General features: G+C 47.2%; 1 protein-coding gene across 13 annotated transcripts in view; it reads left to right on the forward strand.

The window, feature by feature from the left end:
* The window catches only part of RhoGAP19D (Rho GTPase activating protein at 19D), a 475,555-nt gene that overhangs the window by 247,255 nt on the left and 202,847 nt on the right, over positions 1-25,453 (forward strand). For all 13 annotated transcript variants that reach the window (XM_053798572.2, XM_053798576.2, XM_053798573.2 and 10 more), the window contains one exon: positions 14,530-14,679. In XM_053798572.2, coding sequence (XP_053654547.2) covers positions 14,530-14,679 — 150 coding nt within the window. The remainder of the gene's footprint in view (positions 1-14,529; positions 14,680-25,453) is intronic.

A 25,453-nucleotide genomic window follows, 5' to 3' on the forward strand; every position in this document is an offset into this window, starting at 1 on the left:
GGACCGGAACGTCCAGCCGTGAGTTCCCCCCCCCCCGAGTGTGTGCATTGTTTGTGTATTGTTCCAGCCTCGGTATTGTGATATTGTAGTCTTTATTTTTTGTCAGTATTGTGGGCAGTGAATTATGATTTTACTGACCCTTGTGTAGGAGATAAGCTTGAAACCTTATTACCTTAGGGTCATATGGCTTTACTGACCTTCGTGTAGGCGATAGGCTTGAAACCTTAGGCTTTAAACCTTATTATGTTAAGGTCATGGGGCTTTACTGACCTTCTTGTAGGCGATAGGCTTGAAACCTTAGGCTTTAAACCTTATTATGTTAAGGTCATATGGCTTTACTGACCTTCGTGTAGGAGATAGGCTTTAAACCTGATTATCTTAAGGTCAGTGATTTAATATATGTAGTGAGCAGCTGCTGCTCCATGTAAGGATCTGTGATCAGATAGTTTCCCAATATCGATCCCCCATGAGCGAGTGTCAGGAGCTGTCAGCCAGGGAATGAATACTGTCAGCTCAGTGTGGTGCATTGTAGCGCATGATCTAGGAATACTTGTTAATACTCGCCTGGTTGTGTTGGCTAGGGTCGACGATCATGTATGTTCTTGAAGCTGTGTATGGTGTTTCCTTCCATCACTTGTTCATATGTGAGTTAATATTTAACATACACGTTCGCGTTGCCATTTATTTAGTTTCTTAAATCTGTCGTATCTGACGCCCGTGATATACATTTATGTTTCCACAGTGACTGATCTGCTAGGCTGTTTTTCCAGCTTGAAGGCCTACGTGGCTATCAACTTTTCTCATCTGGCATTTAAATTTATTTAAGCACAGGTACACACAAATACAATGATCATATTGTAAATTACCTAGGATAACCCCCCCCCCTTCAAAAAAAGGTCAGACAAAGTTGTAGTAATTTAGTTTCTTCTTGAAAACATCTGTTTCTGTTTAAGCAATATTATTTACATTTGTTGGTGGCATGTTGAAGCGTCGTGAAGTACGAATGTTGATACAGTGTTCTGCAGTTCTGACAGTGGCTCCCCTGCTTTTCCTAAAGTTAATTTTATATTCCATTAGTTGATATAGTGGTAGTAGAAACCCTCAGGTACTTTCTAAATATGTATATCATTAGGTATTTTATTTTTCTTCTCTAGTGAGTACGTTATATGTTCTTTTAGAACTTTCCAATAATGTATGTGTTTTATTGACTAATATACATATAGGCAGTAAATGACCTCTGTATATTTTCCAGCTGTGATACCTCTCCTGTCTTGAAGCTGTGAGTAGACAATAATATTCTAGAGCACAAGTAATTTGAATAGTACCACTATTGGTATTACTTCCTGTTTTAAAATTTCTCATTATTCAACCTATCTTGTTTCTCAGCCTATTACTTGGTGTTTCAACTGTTCCATCAGTTCTGTGAAAATGTGTAAGTTTGTTTAGGCACATATGCACATTACCTGTACACATTACATAAGTATATTTATAATAGCGCCTATAGTTGGAATTTGTCATCAGTAAACATTAAATTTTCCTGCTGTAAGTAATTCCTTTGTATTTTTCATTGGCCTGTGGAGGCTCCGGATACTGCCCTTGACTGCCTGGGGAAACCGATCATAAAAAGCCTTTTGGAATTATTGCCCTGTTGTAGATTTGTTAAGCAAGTATGTAATTGTTTGCTGCTGCGTGTGTGGGTATAGAATTGTCAATTTAGTGTGGGATTGTTACCTGATGTAGAATTATTACCTGAAAGTCATTGTGATGGTCTTTGTACCACCAGCCTGGAAGTCATTGTGATGGTCTTTGTACCACCAGCCTGGAAGTCATTGTGATGGTCTTTGTACTACCAGCCTGGAAGTCATTGTGATGGTCTTTATACTACCAGCCTGGAAGTCATTGTGATGGTCTTTGTACTACCAGCCTGGAAGTCATTGTGATGGTCTTTGTACTACCAGCCTGGAAGTCATTGTGATGGTCTTTGTACTACCAGCCTGGAAGTCATTGTGATGGTCTTTGTACTACCAGCCTGGAAGTCATTGTGGTGGTCTTTGTACTACCAGCCTGGAAGTCATTGTGATGGTCTTTGTACTACCAGCCTGGAAGTCATTGTGATGGTCTTTGTACTACCAGCCTGGAAGTCATTGTCTTTGTACTACCAGCCTGGAAATCATTGTGATGGTCTTTGTACTACCAGCCTGAAAGTCATTGTCTTTGTACTACCAGCCTGGAAGTCTTTGTCTTTGTACTACCAGCCTGGAAGTCTTTGTCTTTGTACTACCAGCCTGGAAGTCATTGTCTTTGTACTACCAGCCTGGAAGTCATTGTCTTTGTACTACCAGCCTGGAAGTCATTGTGGTCTTTGTACTACCAGCCTGGAAGTCATTGTCTTTGTACCACCAGCCTGGAAGTCATTGTCTTTGTACCACCAGCCTGGAAGTCATTGTGATGGTCTTTGTACCACCAGCCTGGAAGTCATTGTGATGGTCTTCGTGCTACCAGCCTGGAAGTCATTGTGATGGTCTTTGTGCTAGCAGCCTGGAAGTCATTGTGATGGTCTTTGTACCACCAGCCTGGAAGTCATTGTGATGGTCTTTGTACCACCAGCCTGGAAGTCATTGTGATGGTCTTTGTGCTACCAGCCTGGAAGTCATTGTGATGGTCTTTGTACTAGCAGCCTGGAAGTCATTGTGATGGTCTTTGTACTAGCAGCCTGGAAGTCATTGTGATGGTCTTTGTACTACCAGCCTGGAAGTCATTGTCTTTGTACTACCAGCCTGGAAATCATTGTGATGGTCTTTGTACTAGCAGCCTGGAAGTCATTATGATGGTCTTTGTACTAGCAGCCTGGAAGTCATTGTGATGGTCTTTGTACTACCAGCCTGGAAGTCATTGTCTTTGTACTACCAGCCTGGAAATCATTGTGATGGTCTTTGTACTACCAGCCTGGAAGTCATTGTGGTCTTTGTACTACCAGCCTGGAAGTCATTGTCTTTGTACCACCAGCCTGGAAGTCATTGTCTTTGTACCACCAGCCTGGAAGTCATTGCGATGGTCTTTGTACCACCAGCCTGGAAGTCATTGTGATGGTCTTTGTACCACCAGCCTGGAAGTAATTGTGATGGTCTTTGTACTAGCAGCCTGGAAGTCATTGTGATGGTCTTTGTACTACCAGCCTGGAAGTCATTGTGATGGTCTTTGTACTACCAGCCTGGAAGTCATTGTGATGGTCTTTGTACTAGCAGCCTGGAAGTCATTGTGATGGTCTTTGTACTACCAGCCTGGAAGTCATTGTGATGGTCTTTGTACTACCAGCCTGGAAGTCATTGTGATGGTCTTTGTACTAGCAGCCTGGAAGTCATTGTGATGGTCTTTGTACTACCAGCCTGGAAGTCATTGTGATGGTCTTTGTACTAGCAGCCTGGAAGTCATTGTGATGGTCTTTGTACTACCAGCCTGGAAGTCATTGTGATGGTCTTTGTACTACCAGCCTGGAAGTCATTGTGGTCTTTGTACTACCAGCCTGGAAGTCATTGTGATGGTCTTTGTACTACCAGCCTGGAAGTCATTGTGATGGTCTTTGTACCACCAGCCTGGAAGTCATTGTGATGGTCTTTGTGCTACCAGCCTGGAAGTCATTGTGATGGTCTTTGTGCTACCAGCCTGGAAGTCATTGTGATGGTCTTTGTACTACCAGCCTGGAAGTCATTGTGATGGTCTTTGTACTACCAGCCTGGAAGTCATTGTGATGGTCTTTGTACCACCAGCCTGGAAGTCATTGTGATGGTCTTTGTGCTACCAGCCTGGTAGTCATTGTGATGGTCTTTGTACCACCAGCCTGGAAGTCATTGTGATGGTCTTTGTGCTACCAGCCTGGAAGTCATTGTGATGATCTTTGTGCTACCAGCCTGGAAGTCATTGTGATGGTCTTTGTGCTACCAGCCTGGAAGTCATTGTGATGGTCTTTGTACTACCAGCCTGGAAGTCATTGTGATGGTCTTCGTACTAGCAGCCTGGAAGTCATTGTGATGGTCTTTGTGCTACCAGCCTGGAAGTCATTGTGATGGTCTTTGTACTACCAGCCTGGAAGTCATTGTGATGGTCTTCGTACTAGCAGCCTGGAAGTCATTGTGATGGTCTTTGTACTAGCAGCCTGGAAGTCATTGTGATGGGCTTTGTACTAGCAGCCTGGAAGTCATTGTGATGGGCTTTGTACTAGCAGCCTGGAAGTCATTGTGATGGGCTTTGTACTAGCAGCCTGGTTGATCAGATAGTTAGGGAGTGGTACTTGAGGCTGGCGCCTGAGGGTAGAAGAATCTTGGAAACTTAGAGACTCGGTCTTCCCCTACTCTCACATATCTTGAGTACCTAGAATTTATGAGTGAGTGAGAGAGAAGATAGCGTTGTTGATGATGGTAGCAGTGGTGGAGGTGGCAGTAGTGATAGTAATGGTGGTGGTGGTGGTAATAGTGATTGTGGTGGTGATAACGTCAGATTGTAATCATAACTTACTTCTCTCAAATATGTCTATCCTGACTCTTAAATTGTAGGGTGATGATGCCCGTGTGATCCTTGTGTGTGTGTGTGTGTGTGTGTGTGTGTGTGTGTGTGTGTGTGTGTGTCTGTGTGAATGTGTGTGTGTGTGTGTGTGTGTGTGTGTTTAATGTGTTGTAATACATATATTCACCAATTTATGTTTACGGGGGTCGAGTGTCAACTCTTGTTTCTACTCTATTTCCTACCAGAGGTGTTTCTGGAGTGTGGCATAGAAAAGTTTGTCTTACCTATTCTTCAAACTATGTATTGAAATTGCCTCAGTCACTGCTTCGTTCAGAAATTCCATTCGAGACTAATGTGGTATTTCGTAGCATCTTAGGGAAGCATTTGCTACTATCCTAAAGAAGTATTTCCTAACATCTTTATGACTCACCGTGTATCCAACTTCCACCTCTGTTCCTGGGCCTCGCATTTCGAAGGGTCTCCTCTTATTTGGCTTATCAGTTACTCTTAAAATATTATTGTTCGTTATCACGTCTTACTCTCAGTCTTCTCCAAGGTCGTCAGGTTCAGTTTAGTTCCTCCTTATAGCACATTCCTCTCAGCCCTGACATTAGTCCAGTACTACCTGGCTAACACTCCACTCATCTTGAGTGTACATGAGATGGTGCATCACCAAGATGGGAGACACATTGTGAAGTGAACTTTTATTGAGAGAAGTGTTAAATGTCTGAAGATGAGAGTGCAGAGGATAGAGAAAGATTGTGGCAGGAGGTGAGTATCGGGTTAATTAACTTTATACCAAGTGTTGTGGTGTAAGAGGATGTTGTAGTGTGAGAGAGTGTTGTAGTGTGAGAGAGTGTTGTAGTGTGAGAGAGTGTTGTAGTGTGAGAGAGTGTTGTAGTGTGAGAGAGTGTTGTAGTGTGAGAGAGTGTTGTAGTGTGAGAGTGTTGTAGTGTGAGAGTGTTGTAGTGTGAGAGAGTGTTGTAGTGTGAGAGAGTGTTGTAGTGTGAGAGAGTGTTGTAGTGTGAGAGAGTGTTGTAGTGTGAGAGAGTGTTGTAGTGTGAGAGAGTGTTGTAGTGTGAGAGTGTTGTAGTGTGAGAGTGTTGTAGTGTGAGAGAGTGTTGTAGTGTGAGAGAGTTGTAGTGTGAGAGTGTTGTAGTGTGAGAGAGTGTTGTAGTGTGAGAGAGTGTTGTAGTGTGAGAGAGTGTTGTAGTGTGAGAGAGTGTTGTAGTGTGAGAGTGTTGTAGTGTGAGAGTGTTGTAGTGTGAGAGAGTGTTGTAGTGTGAGAGAGTGTTGTAGTGTGAGAGAGTGTTGTAGTGTGAGAGAGTGTTGTAGTGTGAGAGAGTGTTGTAGTGTGAGAGAGTGTTGTAGTGTGAGAGTGTTGTAGTGTGAGAGAGTGTTGTAGTGTGAGAGAGTGTTGTAGTGTGAGAGAGTGTTGTAGTGTGAGAGTGTTGTAGTGTGAGAGAGTGTTGTAGTGTGAGAGAGTGTTGTAGTGTGAGAGTGTTGTAGTGTGAGAGAGTGTTGTAGTGTGAGAGAGTGTTGTAGTGTGAGAGTGTTGTAGTGTGAGAGAGTGTTGTAGTGTGAGAGAGTGTTGTGGTGTGGAGGATGTTGTAGTGTGAGAGAGTGTTGTAGTGTGAGAGAGTGTTGTAGTGTGAGAGAGTGTTGTAGTGTGAGAGTGTTGTAGTGTGAGAGAGTGTTGTAGTGTGAGAGAGTGTTGTAGTGTGAGAGAGTGTTGTAGTGTGGGTGCTGTAGTGAGTGTTGTAGTGTGACAGAGTGTTGTAGTGTGGGTGCTGTAGTGAGTGTTGTAGTGTGACAGAGTGTTGTAGTGTGAGAGAGTGTTGTAGTGTGAGAGAGTGTTGTAGTGTGAGAGAGTGTTGTAGTGTGAGAGAGTGTTGTAGTGTGAGAGAGTGTTGTAGTGTGAGAGAGTGTTGTAGTGTGAGAGAGTGTTGTAGTGTGAGAGAGTGTTGTAGTGTGAGAGAGTGTTGTAGTGTGAGAGAGTGTTGTAGTGTGAGAGAGTGTTGTGGTGTGAGAGGATGTTGTAGTGTGAGAGAGTGTTGTAGTGTGAGAGAGTGTTGTAGTGTGAGAGAGTGTTGTAGTGTGAGAGAGTGTTGTAGTGTGAGAGAGTGTTGTAGTGTGAGAGAGTGTTGTAGTGTGAGAGAGTGTTGTAGTGTGAGAGTGTTGTAGTGTGAGAGAGTGTTGTAGTGTGAGAGAGTGTTGTAGTGTGGGTGCTGTAGTGAGTGTTGTAGTGTGACAGAGTGTTGTAGTGTGAGAGAGTGTTGTAGTGAGTGTTGTAGTGTGAGAGAGTGTTGTAGTGAGTGTTGTAGTGTGAGAGTGTTGTAGTGTAAGAGAGTGTTGTAGTGTAAGAGAGTGTTGTAGTGTGAGAGTGTTGTAGTGAGTGTTGTAGTGTAAGAGAGTGTTGTAGTGTGAGAGAGTGTTGTAGTGTGAGTGTTGTAGTGTGAGAGTGTTGTAGTGAGTTTTGTATTGTGAGAGTGTTGTAGTGTGAGAGTGTTGTAGTGAGTGTTGTAGTGTGAGAGAGTGTTGTAGTGAGTTTTGTAGTGTGAGAGAGTGTTGTAGTGAGTGTTGTAGTGTGAGTGTTGTAGTGTGAGAGTGTTGTAGTGTGAGAGTGTTGTAGTGTGAGTGTTGTAGTGAGTGTTGTAGTGTGAGAGAGTGTTGTAGTGTAAGAGAGTGTTGTAGTGAGTGTTGTAGTGTGAGAGTGTTGTAGTGTGAGAGAGTGTTGTAGTGAGTGTTGTAGTGTGAGTGTTGTAGTGAGTTTTGTAGTGTGAGAGTGTTGTAGTGTGAGTGTTGTAGTGTGAGTGTTGTTGTGTGAGAGTGTTGTAGTGTGAGTGTTGTTGTATGAGAGTGTTGTAGTGTGAGTGTTGTTGTGTGAGTGTTTTGTGAGTGTTGTAGTGTGAGTGTTGTTTTGTGAGAGTTGTAGTGTGAGTGTTGTGTGAGAGTGTTGTAGTATGAGTTTTGTTGTGTGAGTGTTGTTTTGTGAGAGTGTTGTAGTGTGAGTGTTGTAGTGTGAGTGTTGTTGTGTGAATGTTGTAGTGAGAGTGTTGTAGTGTGAGTGTTGTAGTGAGTTTTGTAGTGTGAGAGTGTTGTAGTGTGAGTGTTGTAGTGTGAGTGTTGTTGTGTGAGAGTGTTGTAGTGTGAGTGTTGTTGTATGAGAGTGTTGTAGTGTGAGTGTTGTTGTGTGAGTGTTTTGTGAGTGTTGTAGTGTGAGTGTTGTTTTATGAGAGTTGTAGTGTGAGTGTTGTGTGAGAGTGTTGTAGTATGAGTTTTGTTGTGTGAGTGTTGTTTTGTGAGAGAGTTGTAGTGTGAGTGTTGTGTGAGAGTGTTGTAGTGTGAGTGTTGTAGTGAGAGTGTTGTAGTGTGAGTGTTGTAGCGTGAGTGTTGTTGTGTGAGTGTTGTGTGAGAGTGTAGTAGTGTGAGAGAGTGTTGTAGTGTGAGTGTTGTGTGAGTGTTGTAGTGTGAGTGTTGTGTGAGAGTGTTGTAGTGTGAGTGTTGTAGTGTGAGTGTTGTGTGAGTGTTGTGTGAGTGTTGTGTGAGAGTGTTGTAGTGTGAGTGTTGTAGTGTGAGTGTTGTTGTGTGAGTGTTGTAGTGTGAGTGTTGTTGTGTGAGTGTTGTGTGAGTGTAGTAGTGTGAGTGTTGTAGTGTGAGTGTTGTAGTGTGAGTGTTGTAGTGTGAGTGTTGTGTGAGTGTAGTAGTGTGAGTGTTGTTGTGAGTGTTGTAGTGTGAGTGTTGTAGTGTGAGTGTTGTGTGAGTGTTGTAGTGTGAGAGTGTTGTAGTGTGAGTGTTGTTGTGAGTGTTGTAGTGTGAGTGTTGTGTTGTAGTGTGAGTGTTGTAGTGTGAGAGTGTTGTAGTGTGAGTGTTGTGTTGTAGTGTGAGTGTTGTAGTGTGAGTGTTGTGTGAGTGTTGTAGTGTGAGTGTTGTGTGTGAGTGTTGTAGTGTGAGTGTTGTGTGAGAGTGTAGTAGTGTGAGTGTTGTTGTGAGAGTGTTGTAGTGTGAGTGTTGTGTGTGTTGTAGTGTGAGTGTTGTGTGAGAGTGTTGTAGTGTGTGTTGTAGTGTGTGTTGTGTGAGAGTGTTGTAGTGTGAGTGTTGTGTGAGAGTGTTGTAGTGTGTGTTGTAGTGTGTGTTGTGTGAGAGTGTTGTAGTGTGAGTGTTGTGTGAGTGTTGTAGTGTGAGTTGTAGTGCGAGTGTTGTGTGAGAGTGTTGTAGTGTGTGTTGTAGTGTGTGTTGTGTGAGAGTGTTGTAGTGTGAGTGTTGTGTGAGTGTTGTAGTGTGAGTTGTAGTGCGAGTGTTGTGTGAGAGTGTTGTAGTGTGAGTGTTGTAGTGTGAGTGTTGTGTGAGTGTTGTAGTGTGAGTGTTGTGTGAGAGTGTTGTAGTGTGAGTGTTGTAGTGTGTGTTGTGTGAGAGTGTTGTAGTGAGAGTGTTGTAGTGTGAGTGTTGTAGTGTGAGTGTTGTGTGAGAGTGTTGTAGTGTGAGTGTTGTAGTGTGAGTGTTGTGTGAGAGTGTTGTAGTGTGAGTGTTGTGTGAGAGAGTTGTAGTGTGAGTGTTGTGTGAGAGTGTTGTAGTGTGAGTGTTGTAGTGTGAGTGTTGTGTGAGAGTGTTGTAGTGTGAGTGTTGTGTGAGAGTGTTGTAGTGTGAGTGTTGTAGTGTGAGTGTTGTAGTGTGAGTGTTGTAGTGTGAGTGTTGTGTGAGTGTTGTAGTGTGAGAGTGTTGTAGTGTGAGTGTTTAGAGTGAGTGTTGTGTGAGTGTTGTAGTGTGACTGTTGTAATGTGAGTGTTGTAGTGTGAGAGAGTGTTGTAGTGTGAGTGTTGTGTGAGTGTTGTGTGAGAGTGTTGTAGTGTGAGTGTTGTAGTGTGAGTGTTGTAGTGTGAGTGTTGTAGTGTGAGTGTTGTAGTGTGAGTGTTGTGTGAGTGTTGTGTGAGAGTGTTGTAGTGTGAGTGTTGTAGAGTGAGTGTTGTGTGAGTGTTGTAGTGTATGTTGTGTGAGAGTGTTGTAGTGTGAGTGTTGTGTGAGTGTTGTAGTGTGAGTGTTGTAGTGTGTGTTGTGTGAGAGTGTTGTAGTGTGAGTGTTGTGTGAGTGTTGTAGTGTGAGTGTTGTGTGAGTGTTGTGTGAGAGTGTTGTAGTGTGAGTGTTGTAGTGTGAGTGTTGTAGTGTGAGTGTTGTTGTGTGAGTGTTGTGTGAGAGTGTTGTAGTGTGAGTGTTGTAGTGTGAGTGTTGTAGTGTGAGTGTTGTTGTGTGAGTGTTGTGTGAGAGTGTTGTAGTGTGAGTGTTGTAGTGTGAGTGTTGTTGTGTGAGTGTTGTGTGTGTGTGTTGTTGTGTGAGTGTTGTTGTGTGAGTGTTGTTGTGTGAGTGTTGTTGTGTGAGTGTTGTTGTGTGAGTGTTGTTGTGTGAGTGTTGTTGTGTGAGTGTTGTTGTGTGAGTGTTGTTGTGTGAGTGTTGTTGTGTGAGTGTTGTTGTGTGAGTGTTGTTGTGTGAGTGTTGTTGTGTGAGTGTTGTTGTGTGAGTGTTGTTGTGTGAGAGTATTATAGAGAGTGTAGTAAGAAAGTAAATAACAAGGAGAGGAGCTCAGGTCTGACTCTCACTGATTCTCATATTCTCAATTTTGCAGACTTTTACTGGAGTTTTAAAAATGTTGTTCTCTTAAACTATACTGTATAATTTTATGTTCTCGTAAACTGTGGATATATATATGAACATATATATATATATATATATATATATATATATATATATATATATATATATATATATATATATATATATATACATATAACTCAGTGGCCGTCTCCCACCGAGGTAGGGTGACTCAAAAATGAGGACACCCATTTCGTATCATTCAGTGTGATGTCAGAAGTTCAGATGACCCTCAGATCTTCAACACTGTCATCCCAGTAGAGTACAAGTAGAGTACCTCCATCTCCAGGACTCAAGTCTGGCTAACCTACTACTGAATCCTTTTATAAATGTTACTGTACTCCCAGTCCAACAGTACTTGTCTCGACTTCCATCTAACACGTCTGTTACACAGATAACCTGCACATAGGAGGGAGGAGCTTACGACGACGTTTCGGTCCGACTTGGTCCAAGTCGGACCGAAACGTCGTCGCAAGCTCCTCTCTCCTATGTGCAAGTTATTTGTGTATTGTTCCAGCCACAGTTTTGTGCCTTTCTGTTGGATGTACAAGCCCTTAACATTAAATCCTCTTTTACCCCTCCTTCCAACCCTTCCTGGGGCAATCTTTACCTCCCCATTCCTTCCACCTCAGTTTTATATACACTCTTAGTCATCCTAATCTGCTCCAGCTTCTCTAAATGCTCAAACCACCTCATGAAACCTACCAACAATGTATATTAACATTTAAGAAAATATTCACTTGTTGGACTCGGAAAATTAATCATCTGATATTCTGTTGTGAGGTCTTTGTGATTTTTTAAAAGTGTTTAGGTGGAAATACACGAGTGAGTAGAATATAAGAACATAAGAAAGAAGGAACACTGCAGCAGGCCTACTGGCCCATGCGAGGCAGCTCCAAGCCTCCTACCGGCTTAAGCCAATGCTCCAATGTAGTCAGGTCAGGTGATTGAAGTTGATTCCGTCAGCAGTGTTTCAGGAAATTAAAATGAACGTGAATTATCAGTGAAATGTGATGTCGTCCGTTGTGAGGGCATCAGGGTACTTGCAGAATCCTATATGTTCCATATACCCAGGGGCGTGTGCAACTGTGTGTGCCCCGGACAAGTGCCTGATTTACCTGTGAACTGTTTCAAGAGTTTTCTTACTCCAGCGGCTCGGCCTGGGGCCAGACCTTCCTCTGGATTACTTGGTCAACTAGACTAATGGTGTTGGCGGCCCACAGAAGCTTTGGCTGGGTGCAGTGGTGGCTGTGAGGAGAATGTGGTGTGAGGGGAGTGGGTGGTAAGAGTAGTGGATGCTGCACTGTACCATGATCTCCACCCACACGCCCACCCTCGTTATGTTGTCATTCTTGAATATTTCTCCTCTGGGTAGGTTCAGTAACTCAGCACGCCCATGTACCTCACTTACCTCCCTATCTTTCCTCCCCAGTCCTCACACATGATGTTCTCCTCACCCCCCTTCACTATCTTAACCCCTTCACCATCTTCCTCACCCCTCACCATCTTCCTCATCCCCTCCACTATCTTTCTAACCCCTCCCCATCTTTCTCACCCCTCCACCATCTTCACCCCTCCATCTTCCTCACCTCGTCCAGTGACACTAAGTTTATCATCAAGGTAACATTATATAGACAGCGGATCTTCACTTGTAGACACACATTTGACCAATAGTTCAAAAGGTTTCCTGAGATACAGAAATATATAGATTTTTCACAGTCATATACTGAGTTATATACTGAGTCATATATCATAGTTATAAGGAGTAGCTGTGAAAAATTAGTTGATGTAGTGCTAGCTCAGATTGATGTAGTGTTAGAAGAGGTTGATGTAGTGCTAGTACAGGTTGATGTAGTGCTAGCACAGGTTGATGTAGTGTTAGAACAGGTTGATGTAGTGTTAGAACAGGTTGATGTAGTGTTAGAACAGGTTGATGTAGTGCTAGCATAGGTTGATGTAATGTTAGAACAGGTTGATGTAGTGCTAGCATAGGTTGATGTAATGTTAGAACAGGTTGATGTAGTGTTAGAACAGGTTGATGTAGTGTTAGTACAAGTTGATGTAGTGTTAGTACAAGTTGATGTAGTGTTAGTACAAGTTGATGTAGTGTTAGTACAGGTTGATGTAGTGTTAGTACAAGTTGATGTAGTGTTAGTACAGGTTGATGTAGTGTTAGTACAAGTTGATGTAGTGTTAGTACAAGTTGATGTAGTGTTAGTACAGGTTGATGTAGTGTTAGTACAGGTTGATGTAGTGTTAGTACAAGTTGATGTAGTGTTAGTACAAGTTGATGTAGTGTTAGTACAAGTTGATGTAGTGTTAGTACAGGTTGATGTAGTGTTAGTACAGGTTGATGTAGTGTTAGTACAGGTTGATGTAGTGTTAGTACAAGTTGATGTAGTGTTAGTACAGGTTGATGTAGTGTTAGTACAAGTTGATGTAGTGTTAGTACAGGTTGATGTAGTGTTAGTACAGGTTGATGTAGTGTTAGTACAAGTTGATGTAGTGTTAGTACAGGTTGATGTAGTGTTAGCATAAACACAGTTGTTGTTAGTCATGTCTTTGTTTCTTGTTAGAGGGAGAATTAACCGAGAATGAGGATAGCTCGTCCAGGGTACCTGCTACCCGCTCCTACCCACCACCAGATGCTACCTACCCACCACCTGCCGCCACCTACCCACCACCAGCAACCACCTACCCAGCTACTAGCCATGTCCTACGCCCGAAACGCCCTACGTTCCTGCCCATCAAGAACCACGCCCGCCCTGCACTCTCAGCCAATGAGACGCACTCTGCCCTCGGAGCTGGCAAGGGATTGGAGGAGAGCCCGCGTGAGCCCCTCCCCTTTCACGGGAGTACCAATCAGGGAGCTCCTGCCTGCCTGACCCCCAGCAGCCTGACCAATAGCATGTGCCAGTCACCAGCAGGTGCGAGGTTGACCACTTCTCAGATTACTATTATTACTATTATATTATTATTTTAGTTATTAATTATATTATTATGTTTTATTATTATTATTTTTTCTTATTAATTATATTATTATATTTTAACTCTTAATTATATTTCATTTTAATTATTTTCACATTGTTTCCATTATTATTATTTTCTTTGAGATCAAAAATTGGACATTTCAAGCAGTTTTAAACTTTATCAAGTTATTGACTTGATAAAGTTTACACAGTGGGGACCAGTGACCTTGTAATGACCTTGCAATGACCTTGTAATGACCTTGTAATGACCTTGCAATGACCTTGCAATGAAGGCTGAAGTTATGCAACTTCAGCCTCAATTGCAAGAACGCCAGTTCGATTCCCAGTACTCCTTGTAGTACTTGTTACTATCACATACCTGTCACCAGGATGCTCACTACTGTGGTGATCCATCTCACGGTGCTGGGGGGTACTTACCTATTTATCCTCACTTATTTGTGGCTCTAGGGGTCAAGTCTCAGCTCCCGGCCCCTGGTAACTGATACCAACAAGTGGTTTAAGAGAGACGTGTAAGTAAACACTAAGATATATCAGACAACGTTTCGATCCTGGGATCTTGGTCACTTCTGATAATCTATTCAAGGTCCCAAGACCAAAACGTTTTCTTATATATCTTAGTGTAATCTGTTGAGATGTAAAATACTGTAGTTGTGGTGACTTCAGAGGGCGGGGAGCAGTGCCTTCCTGGGGTGGTATTGTCTGGCACTCCCCAGGGCGGGGAGCAGTGCCTTCCTGGGGTGGTATTGTCTGGCACTCCCCAGGGCGGGGAGCAGTGCCTTCCTGGGGTGGTATTGTCTGGCACTCCCCAGGGCGGGGAGCAGTGCCTTCCTGGGGTGGTATTGTCTGGCACTCCCCAGGGCGGGGAGCAGTGCCTTCCTGGGGTGGTATTGTCTGGCATTCCCCAGTGTATACACCTAGGGGGTAGCAGTGCTTTCCAGGATTGGTATTGTCTGGCACTCCCCAGGGTATACCCCTTGGAGGGCAGTGTCTTCCCCAGGGTGGTATTGCCTGGCACTCTCGGAGTGACTCTCAAGTGTATACCCTTGGAGGGCAGTGTCTTCCCCAGGGTGGTATTGCCTGGCACTCTCCCCAGTGTATACACCTAGGGGGTAACAGTGCTTTCCTGGGGTGGTATTGTCTGGCACTCCCCAGGGTATACACCTTGGGGGCAGTGTCTTCCCCAGGGTGATATTGCCTGGCACTCTTCCCAGTGTACATATCTAGGGGGTAACAGTGCTTTCCTGGGGTGGTATTGTCTGGCACTCCCCAGCGTATCCACCTATGCGGATAGCAGTGCCTTCCTGGGGTGACACTCCCCATCCCTCACTCCAGTATGTACCCCTGCCCTACCTCGTCGCTCCTGATATATGACGCAGTATCCCTCTCACTCTTACAGTGACCACTGGAACTTCTAGTGCGGGCGGGCCAGGCACTGCTGTAGCCACCTCAGCAGCGACCCCCACCAGTAGTACCTCCGTCAGCGCCCCCAGCAGCGCCCCCAGCAGCAGCGAGGCGCTAGTGGCTCGGAGGAATAAAACGCTATATGGTAAGTACAGCAACATCCCCCCTTCCCTTCATATCTCATTCTATCAACCCAGCCAACGTTCCCTTCCTTATATCTCACTCTACGCCAACCCAGCTAACGTTCCCTTCCTTATATCTCACTCTACGCCAACCCAGCTAACGTTCCCTTCCTTATATCTCACTCTACGCCAACCCAGCTAACGTTCCCTTCCTTATATCTCACTCTACGCCAACCCAGCCAACGTTCCCTTCTTTATATCTCACTCTACGTCAACAATAACAGTGCTGCCTACCTCGTCAACGAGTCGAGATTAATTGCCTGTGTAGAACGCCTAGATATTATTGCAATAACAGAGACCTGGTTCAACAGGAAGGTTGGTAGGGGCAATGTATGTCAGAGAGATAATTTAAACTTTTGCATTAGACAAAATATAAATGTGAAAGCGACTAACACTGAATCAACGTGGCTATAGTTTATCGAGGGACGTGAAAAGCTGATCCTGGGTGTGATCTACAGCCCTCAGACCTAGGTAGGGAACACAGTAATGTTGAGAATTATATAAAATACTGACAGGCTGATGATTAAGATATATGTGCAACAGTTGGGTATCTTTATTGATGAAACGTTTCGCCCACACAGTAGACTTCTTCAATCAAATGCAGAGGCAGCAGGTGTAGTAGCGAAATGAAGATGATGTAATCAGTCCATCAGCTTTGGAGAAATAGCATTTGAGGTGGTCAGTCCCTCAGCTGAGGGACAAATAACCCGCACATAGGAGAGAGAGAAGCTTACGACGACGTTTCGGTCAGACTTGAAGCGAAACGAAATGGTCCAAGTCGGACCGAAACATCATCATAAGCTTCTCTCTTCTTTGTGCGGGTTATTTGTGTATTGTTACAACTAGGTACATATGCTCAGTAATAACGCACATGGAAACAGAAACTCAGAAGATTAATTGATTTGTATATGTCGATCCCCTTCTGCTGAAGAGGATCCCAGAAGGGCATCGAAATATAGAGATCAATTAATCTCTTGAGTTTCTGTCTCCATGCGGATTATTGAGCATAAAATTTAGTGTTGATAGATCATTATTATCAGGTGTTGTTGCATCTTCAGAGTTCTGTCTCCATGTGGATTATTACTGAGCAATGACATGAGTTCATTATACTTAAGGTTATATATCTACACACCATAGGGAGGTTAGCATGGGCCACCACTGTGACCACAAAAGCATTTTTTTTTATAGACGACTCTCACACCAGCATGGCTGTGTCTTCCTCTAACTTATATCCCCTCAAAGCCGCCATCATGACTCGCAAAATCATAACACCACCATTGCAAACATACCAAAGACTGAGTGGGGCTTGAACTTATGACTTTGAACCGCACCCGGTCTGTGATTTGTAGTGATTTGTTGAAAAGATTAGATAATGGTTTACCAAGTTCCTCCTTTATAACCCTTGTGAACAGTTCATTAGGTCCCCGTGATTTGTTTGGTTTAATCTGTTTATCCGAGAACCACGTCACTATTGACGTGGTTCAATAACTGGTCCTCCTGACCAGTTATTGATTTCTGGAATTTCACTAGTATCTTCCTGCATAAAAACAGGAAATAAATGTTAAAGACAGTACACATTTCTTTGTCACTGACAGTAAGTTGACCTGACTAACTTTTAAGTGAGTCTGTCTTCTCCCTAATCTTGCTACTATATATCTGATAGAAACCTTTTGAGTTGAATTTTGAAGCCCTTGCTACTTATATTTCATAATTGTTTTTGGCTTTTCTTATTTTTTTTTGTCTAATGTATTGGTTTGTCTGTGAATGCCTCTCTTTTGACGTGTGAGATGTTTAATGTAAAGTTTATCCATTTAGGATCATTTTTGGTTGATCTAATTTCCCTATTTGGAACATATGTTACCTGGGCAGCTTGTAAAATACTTTGAAAAATGTCATATTGGCAACCATGACCACCTACCTGGTCCACAGGAAATCAACTGTCAGGTCACACCAGTCGACTCCACCTAGGTAATCCTTCAGCAAAGTCGGCTATGCAAAAATTGGGGACTTTGACTTGATTATAGTTATCAAGGTAATTCCGTGAGGTATGAAAACTGATTTGTGATCGTTTCCTTTAAGTTCATCACTAGCCTCAAGATTAGTAATTAGTGATTTCTTGTTAACAAGAAACAAGTCCAGCAAGTTATTTCCTCTGGTTGGTTTTGTTATAAACTTTTAGAAAATCTTGAGCCGTATCTAGAAAGTCGCTAGACTCAAGATTTCCCATCGAAGTACTCCAGTCAATTTTGGTTAAAGTTAAAATTTGCCATTCAAACAACATTTTAGAATCTAGATGCTTAGTAATTTCGTCACATAGAAGTTTATGTATGTGAGATTCAGAAGGCATGTCTCTGCCTTTCAGGTTGAACTAGGTCTTTGTTAGTGCAATAATGTCAATCCTTCCTATACATACAGTTTATCTTAGCTCGTATATTACTTCAAGCACTGTTCAGTTCTGTTGTAGATTCACCGGTATAATCGCCCGGCCGGGCCTTTTCCAAGAGGTGGCCTGGCCTTGGCTTCCTGTCGAGGGAGTGTCTCAGACCAATGTCTGTCATGGGAGGAGGTACAAGTACCGCGTCTTCTGGGACCAGCTGTCCCCAGGCCTAGCCCCATTCCCCGCCCCCATGGGGCTCTGAGGGAGAAATTAGGCACCTTCGGCTGCCAGAAACCCTGCCCACACTGGGCTCGAAGGGTGTGGCAGCTGCATAACAGCAGACGATGTCAGGAGGTGCAAAGGCAGCAAGCACTGCAGGATCCTTTTTGAGCCACACCCCAGCTTTGGGCCGAGCCCCGAGCACTGGGGAAGCTCAAGAATGCCTCTTACTGTGTGTGTTGCTGCTGCTTCTACTCCACTTCTCCATTGCACTTTCCCCTTCAAGCACTTCTACTCATAGTACAGTAGACCTTAACAGAGATAGTCACTCGCCATCCTGTAGATAAATAGTTCAGAGAACCAATAAGTTGATAAATTAGACACATGTACCACTTGGGTGTCTTTATTATAGAAGCGTTTCACCACACAGTGGACTGATAAAGCCACTGTGTGGCAAAATGTTTCAACAAAAATATCCAAGTGTTGCACATGTGTCTTAATTTATCGACTCGCCACCCTCGACTGTCTCTTGGCTGATCAATTCCTATGCTTTTTATTAGTAACTATTTTATAAACAGTTGTCTCTTTTGAATATTTTCTTGGAGTAACTTGGCCACACACACCTATACCACTATCTTCTATCAGTTTAAAGTCCTAGATAACTCAGCAACGGCCCCCTCAACAGAGTTGGGTGATACTACCACCTCTGCCTCAGAAATATGTACCCCATCCCTTACATATCATGTTTGCCATAGAAATTATCCCTGTTGCCAATGAAGTGGATTGCAAGTTCTTTGTGGTACTTGTCTATCCAACAGTTTACACTAATTGTTAGCTGTATTAACAATAAATGTTAATCCTGCTGTAAACTGTGGTGGGAGAGCTGCTGTTATCATTTTGTGGAAGTGGTTTGTAATACTGATATTTCAGTTGTCTCTTTCAAAGACAAATTATCCCATCTCAATACATACAACAAGGGAATATAAAATACTATAATATTACGCATCTAACCTAAACAGACAACCATTCGTTGCCTGCTCCTCTTCAGTGTGGTATGCTGCACGTGATAGGCACCCCTTCTTTGGACCTAATTAGATCTATAAATGTCCTGTACTTAACTAGCAGCTCCTGTCTCCTGTCCTTCCCAGTATCATTTCCTCGAGCACTGAGGTAGATAATGGGGCTGTGCCCATTACCAGACATGGTAGTATTATCCAACCTGTTGACTATATCACCTCCAACACCAGCTCCAGGGAAACACTGTTCCTCACTTTCTTATCTCTCTTACAGAAGGCAAGGTCCATGTACCAAACTTGGGATTCTGGAATAGGGAACAGGGAAAGGATAGGAATAGAAGAAGACGAGAAAAGAGAGGAAGGGATTAGGCAAGATGAGAGGGATAAGGAAAAGCAAGGTAGAGGAAAGAAGCAAGGGTGAGAGATAGATAGAGAGAGAGAGAGAGAGAGAGAGAGAGAGAGAAAGAGGAGAGGAGAGAGAAGGCGTGTCACATGATCCCTGGGACAGACATGGCTTCAGGGGAAACAGGAGAGTCAGGTAATACAGGTGTGTGGGGAGGGAGGTGTTCCAGCCAGGAACACCACATCTCTCACCTTGACACCCTCTTCCCCTCTCTTCACCTTTTCCCATCACTTCACCCATTCTCTCTACCACCCCTTCCTCTCTATTCCTTTACTTCCCCTCCCTTTCCATCCCTCTATTTCCTCTCTTTCCCCATCAACATCTCCCTTCCCTCTTCCCCCATCCCTGTTGTTAATTCCCAAGTAATGTCAACACCATCTGGAATGAAACCTTTGAAGCTGCCATATTTGCTAGACTCACACGAGCCCCATCTGCTGCTAATAATGGCTTTGTTGCAACAGTAGCAACAGCCTGGTTGACCAGGCTGGCCTCAGGTGGCGTACACTAGCTAATAGGAGAACCACACTAGTTAAGGCTCTTAGGAACGTCGAAGATTGAAGTGATAGCTACTGATACCCTGTGATAAGATAACTTTGTGTACACATCTTGTGTGTACTCACCCATTTAAGAACATAAGAATGAAAGAGCACCGCAGCAGGCCAGCTTACTGGTCCATGCCAGTCGGGCCCAGCACACACCTGCCTTTAAAACTACACAACGTTTTAGCTTCAATGAGGTTACTCGGGAGTTTGTTCCACTCAGGGGGCGATTCTTAGCTTCTGGTCACGCTTCGCTGGTCGCTACTAGGTCCACTCATCCCTTCTCCATGTGCTTCATCGAGCATCTTTTTAAAGCTGTGTATGGATCTTACATCCACTACGTCACTCTCCAGACTGTTCCACTTCCTGACAACTGAAGAAATACTTTCTAACATCCCTGTGACTTGCCTGAATTTTCAACTTTCAGCTGTGACCCCTTGTTGCTGGGTCATATCTCTGAAACATCCTGTCTCTATCCACATTGTTAACACCTCTCAGTATTTTATATGTCGTTAACATGTTGTAATAAAGTTGGTAGAATTACCGACAATATGTAAAGTAAAAGGACACAAGTTCAATTAATGTGACATTTTATTGTGGCAACGTTTCGCTCTCCAGGAGCTTTATCAAGCAATTATAAAGCTCCTGGAGAGCGAAACGTTGCCACAATTAAATGTCACATTAGTTGCACTTGTGTCCTTTTACTTTACATGTCGTTAACATGTCCTCCTCTATCCCTGCTATCCCTTAGTGTCGTTTCTAGTGTGTAATCGTAGAGGAGTCGAGGTGAGTGAAACGTTGGGGTGACTACTCGTGGATCTGGAGTACCGGTGGCATACACTGTGGAGTGGCACCAGGGTAGAAATACCCTGGATGCCGGCCACATGTATATTACAGGTACAAGTCAACCCGTCGCAAGAAAGGGGTAACAGGTCAATATCTTTGGGAATTGATGTCAGGATTATCACGTTTTTTAGCAAGTCATTCTGCAAATTTTAAAATATATTAAGATAACATTGTTTTGGTCAGCAGTGTTAGGGACTCACTAATATCAGGTGAAACCTGGAACCAAAAACCAGCTGTTCTTCTGTTTTTTTTATGTAAAAATTTGGAGGAGGAAAGAAAGGCAAATGATATATAGGAGGCCCGGTGGCCTGGTGGCTAAAGCTCCCGCTTCACACACGGAGGGCCCGGGTTCGATTCCCGGCGGGTGGAAACATTTCGACACGTTTCCTTACACCTGTTGTCCTGTTCACCTAGCAGCAAATAGGTACCTGGGTGTTAGTCGACTGGTGTGGGTCGCATCCTGGGGGACAAGATTAAGGACCCCAGTGGAAATAAGTTAGACAGTCCTCGATGACGCACTGACTTTCTTGGGTTATCCTGGGTGGCTAACCCTCCGAACGAAATCTTATCTTAAATGGGTTAGATAACTAACAAGTTGGTGAATGAGACACTTGTGCAACATTTGGGTATCTTTAGTTTGGAAACGTTTCGCCAGGCAGTGGCTTCTTCAGTCCAATGCGGAGAAAGGTGAAAGATGAGTTTGAGGCAATCAATCCCTCAGCCTGGAGTCGACTTTACGGACTAAAGTCACTAGACAAACACCTGCTACACATGTCTAGTAATTTCCTAGAGTTTATTTAACTAGTCAGAGTGTTGGTGAGTTTGATGTATCAGGAGGGAAGGTGTGATCTCTTACCTATGTGTGCAGAGATGATAACGATGTGGCAGAAGCGAGGATAAGACTTTATGTAAGTCTACCCTAGTCCAGGTGACGTTTGTGCTCCATTTTCTGTGGTTGTCGTCTGGCTTGACTCATCCACTTGTTAGTTACCAATTGTCAAAGGCATTTGTCGATAAACACTTGCGTTTTAGTAAGTTTATTTAGATACGGGTACCTAGTTTAACATGTGTGTAAGTTACCTAGGATAACACAAAAAACGTCAGACAAAATGTGTATACACGGCTTGGTCGTGGACCGGGCCGGGGGGCGTTGACCCCTGGAATACCCTCCAGGTAGGTAGACACTCACCTATTTGTAGTTGCAGGGGTCGATTCATAGCTCTTGGCCCCGTCTCTTTGCTGATCACTACCAGGTCCACTCTCTTCCTACCCCAAGAGCTTTATCATACCTCTTCTTAAAGCTGTGTGTGGACTCTGCCTCCAAAATATTACTCTCCAGATTGTTCCCCTTCCTGTGTGTGTGTTCCTGAACACACCTGTCTGGCAGCTGGTCTACCTCCTCCCATCTCCTTACTTTTAGTGATGTGTTGCCCGCTGGTGTGTTGTCCACTGGTGTTGCCCGCTGGTGTGTTGTCCACTGGTGTTGCCCACTGGTGTGTTGCCCACTGGTGTTGCCCGCTGGTGTGTTGCCCACTGGTGTTGCCCGCTGGTGTGTTGTCCACTGGTGTTGCCCACTGGTGTGTTGCCCACTGGTGTTGCCCGCTGGTGTGTTGTCCACTGGTGTTGCCCGCTGGTGTGTTGTCCACTGGTGTTGCCCTCTGGTGTGTTGCCCACTGGTGTGTTGTCCACTGGTGTTGCCCACTGGTGTGTTGCCCACTGGTGTTCCCCGCTGGTGTGTTGTCCACTGGTGTTGCCCGCTGGTGTGTTGCCCACTGGTGTGTTGTCCACTGGTGTTGCCCACTGGTGTGTTGCCCACTGGTGTTCCCCACTGGTGTGTTGTCCACTGGTGTTGCCCGCTGGTGTGTTGTCCAATGGTGTTGCCCTCTGGTGTGTTGCCCACTGGTGTGTTGTCCACTGGTGTTGCCCACTGGTGTGTTGCCCACTGGTGTTCCCCGCTGGTGTGTTGTCCACTGGTGTTGCCCGCTGGTGTGTTGTCCAATGGTGTTGCCCTCTGGTGTGTTGCCCACTGGTGCTGCCCTCTGGTGTGTTGCCCACTGGTGTGGCCCGCTGGTGTGTTGTCCACTGGTGTTGCCCGCTGGTGTGTTGTCCACTGGTGTTGCCCACTGGTGTTGCCCTCTGGTGTGTTGCCCACTGGTGTGGCCCGCTGGTGTGTTGTCCACTGGTGTTGCCCTCTGGTGTGTTGCCCACTGGTGTTGCCCTCTGGTGTGTTGCCCACTGGTGTTGCCTGCTGGTGTATTGCCCACTGGCGTTGCCTGCTGGTGTGTTGCCTGTTGATCTGGGATACAGGGTGAAAGTCTCGGGAAGCCTTGGGCAAGGTTCCTACAGCTTCCTGTCCACACCCTAATATAAGACAGGAGTGGACGTGGGCGGCTGCTGTGACGGGAGTGGGCATGGGTGGCTGCTGTGAAGGGAGTGGGGGCTGCTGTGACGGGAGTGGGCGTGAGTGGCTGTTGTGACGGGAGTGGGCGTGGGTGGCTGCTGTGACGGGAGTGGGCGTGGGCGACTGCTGAGACGGGAGTGGGCGTGGGTGGCTGCTCTGATGGGAGTGGGCGTGGGTGGCTGCTGTGAGGGGAGTGGGCGTGGGTGGCTGCTGTGACAGGAGTGGGCGTGGGTCGCTGTTGTGACGGGAGTGGGCGTGGGTCGCTGCTGTGACGGGAGTGGGCGTGGGTGGCTGCTGTGACGGGAGTGGGCGTGGGTGGCTGCTGTGACGGGAGTGGGCGTGGGTGGCTGCTGTGACGAGTGGGCGTGGGTGGCTGCTGTGAAGGGAGTGGGGGCTGCTGTGACGAGAGTGGGCGTGAGTGGCTGTTGTGACGGGAGTGGGCGTGGGTGGCTGCTGTGACGGGAGTGGGCGTGGGTGGCTGCTGTGACGGGAGTGGGCGTGGGAGACTGCTGTGACGGGAGTGGGCGTGGGTGGCTGCTCTGATGGGAGTGGGCGTGGGTGGCTGCTGTGAGGGGAGTGGGCGTGGGTGGCTGCTGTGACAGGAGTGGGCGTGGGTCGCTGTTGTGACGGGAGTGGGCATGGGTCACTGCTGTGACGGGAGTGGGCGTGGGTGGCTGCTGTGACGGGAGTGAGCGTGGGTGGCTGCTGTGACGGGCGTGGGTGGCTGCTGTGACGGGAGTGGGCGTGGGTGGCTGCTGTGAAGGGAGTGGGGGCTGCTGTGACGGGAGTGGGCGTGAGTGGCTGTTGTGACGGGAGTGGGCGTGGGTGGCTGCTCTGATGGGAGTGGGCGTGGGTGGCTGCTGTGAGGGGAGTGGGCGTGGGTGGCTGCTGTGACAGGAGTGGGCGTGGGTGGCTGCTGTGACAGGAGTGGGCGTGGGTCGCTGTTGTGACGGGAGTGGGCGTGGGTCGCTGCTGTGAAGGGAGTGGGCGTGGGTGGCTGCTGTGACGGGAGTGAGCGTGGGTGGCTGCTGTGACGGGCGTGGGTGGCTGCTGTGACGGGAGTGGGCGTGGGTGGCTGCTGTGAAGGGAGTGGGGGCTGCTGTGACGGGAGTGGGCGTGAGTGGCTGTTGTGACGGGAGTGGGCGTCGGTGGCTGCTCTGATGGGAGTGGGCGTGGGTGGCTGCTGTGAGGGGAGTGGGCGTGGGTGGCTGCTGTGACAGGAGTGGGCGTGGGTCGCTGTTGTGACGGGAGTGGGCGTGGGTGGCTGCTGTGACGGGCGTGGGTGGCTACTGTTACGGGAGTGGGCGTGGGCGTCTGCTGTGACGGGAGTGGGCGTGGGCGGCTGCTGTGACGGGAGTGGGTGGCTGCTGTGACAGGAGTGGGCGTGGGTCGCTGTTGTGACGGGAGTGGGCGTGGGTCGCTGCTGTGACGGGAGTGGGCGTGGGTGGCTCCTGTGACGGGAGTGGGCGTGGGTGGCTGCTGTGACGGGCGTGGGTGGCTGCTGTGACGGGAGTGGGCGTGGGTGGCTGCTGTGAAGGGAGTGGGGGCTGCTGTGACGGGAGTGGGCGTGAGTGGCTGTTGTGACGGGAGTGGGCGTGGGTGGCTGCTGTGACGGGAGTGGGCGTGGGTGGCTGCTGTGATGGGAGTGGGCGTGGGTCGCTGTTGTGACAAGAGTGGGCGTGGGCGGCTGCTGTGACGGGCGTGGGCGTGGGTGGCTGCTGTGACGGGAGTGGGCGTGGGTGGCTGCTGTGACGGGAATAGGCGTGGGTGACTGCTGTAACGGGAGTGGGCGTGGGTGGCTGCTGTGACGGGAGTGGGCGTGGGTGGCTGCTGTGACGGGAATAGGCGTGGGTGGCTGCTGTGACGGGAATAGGCGTGGGTGACTGCTGTGACGGAAGTGGGCGTGGGTGGCTGCTGTGACGGGAGTGGGCGTGGGTGGCTGCTGTGACGGGAGTGGGCGTGGGTGGCTGCTGTGACGGGCGTGGGTGGCTGCTGTGACGGGAGTGGGCGTGGGTGGCTGCTGTGAAGGGAGTGGGGGGCTGCTGTGACGGGAGTGGGCGTGGGTCGCTGTTGTGACGGGAGTGGGCGTGGGTCGCTGCTGTGACGGGAGTGGGCGTGGGTGGCTGCTGTGACGGGAGTGGGCGTGGGTGGCTGCTGTGACGGGCGTGGGTGGCTGCTGTGACGGGAGTGGGCGTGGGTGGCTGCTGTGAAGGGAGTGGGGGGCTGCTGTGACGGGAGTGGGCGTGAGTGGCTGTTGTGACGGGAGTGGGCGTGGGTGGCTGCTGTGACGGGAGTGGGCGTGGGTGGCTGCTGTGATGGGAGTGGGCGTGGGCGACTGCTGTGACGGGAGTGGGCGTGGGTGGCTGCTCTGATGGGGGTGGGCGGGGGTGGCTGCTGTGAGGGGGGTGGGCGTGGGTGGCTGCTGTGACGAGTGGGCGTGGGTCGCTGTTGTGACGGGAGTGGGAGTGGGTCGCTGCTGTGACGGGAGTGGGCGTGGGTGGCTGCTGTGACGGGAGTGGGCGTGGGCGGCTGCTGTGACGGGAGTGGGCGTGGGCGGCTGCTGTGACGGGAGTGGGCGGCTGCTGTGACGGGAGTGGGCGTGGGCGGCTGCTGTGACGGGAGTGGGCGTGGGCGGCTGCTGTGACGGGAGCGGGCGTGGCCGGCTGCTGTGACGGGAGTGGGCGTGGGTGGCTGCTGTGACGGGAGTGGGCGTGGGTGGCTGCTGTGACGGGAGTGGGCGTGGGCGGCTGCTGTGACGGGAGTGGGCGTGGGCGGCTGCTGTGACGGGAGTGGGCGTGGGTGGCTGCTGTGACGGGAGTGGGCGTGGGTGGCTGCTGTGACGGGAGTGATCATGGGTGGCTGCTGTGACGGGAGTGAAGATCAAGCTCTTGTGGTACCCAGTTGCAAATAGGATACAGGCAGGATGGCAGTACAGT

Source organism: Cherax quadricarinatus, chromosome 87 (assembly GCF_038502225.1).
Source record: "Cherax quadricarinatus isolate ZL_2023a chromosome 87, ASM3850222v1, whole genome shotgun sequence".
Lineage (NCBI taxonomy): Eukaryota > Metazoa > Arthropoda > Malacostraca > Decapoda > Parastacidae > Cherax > Cherax quadricarinatus.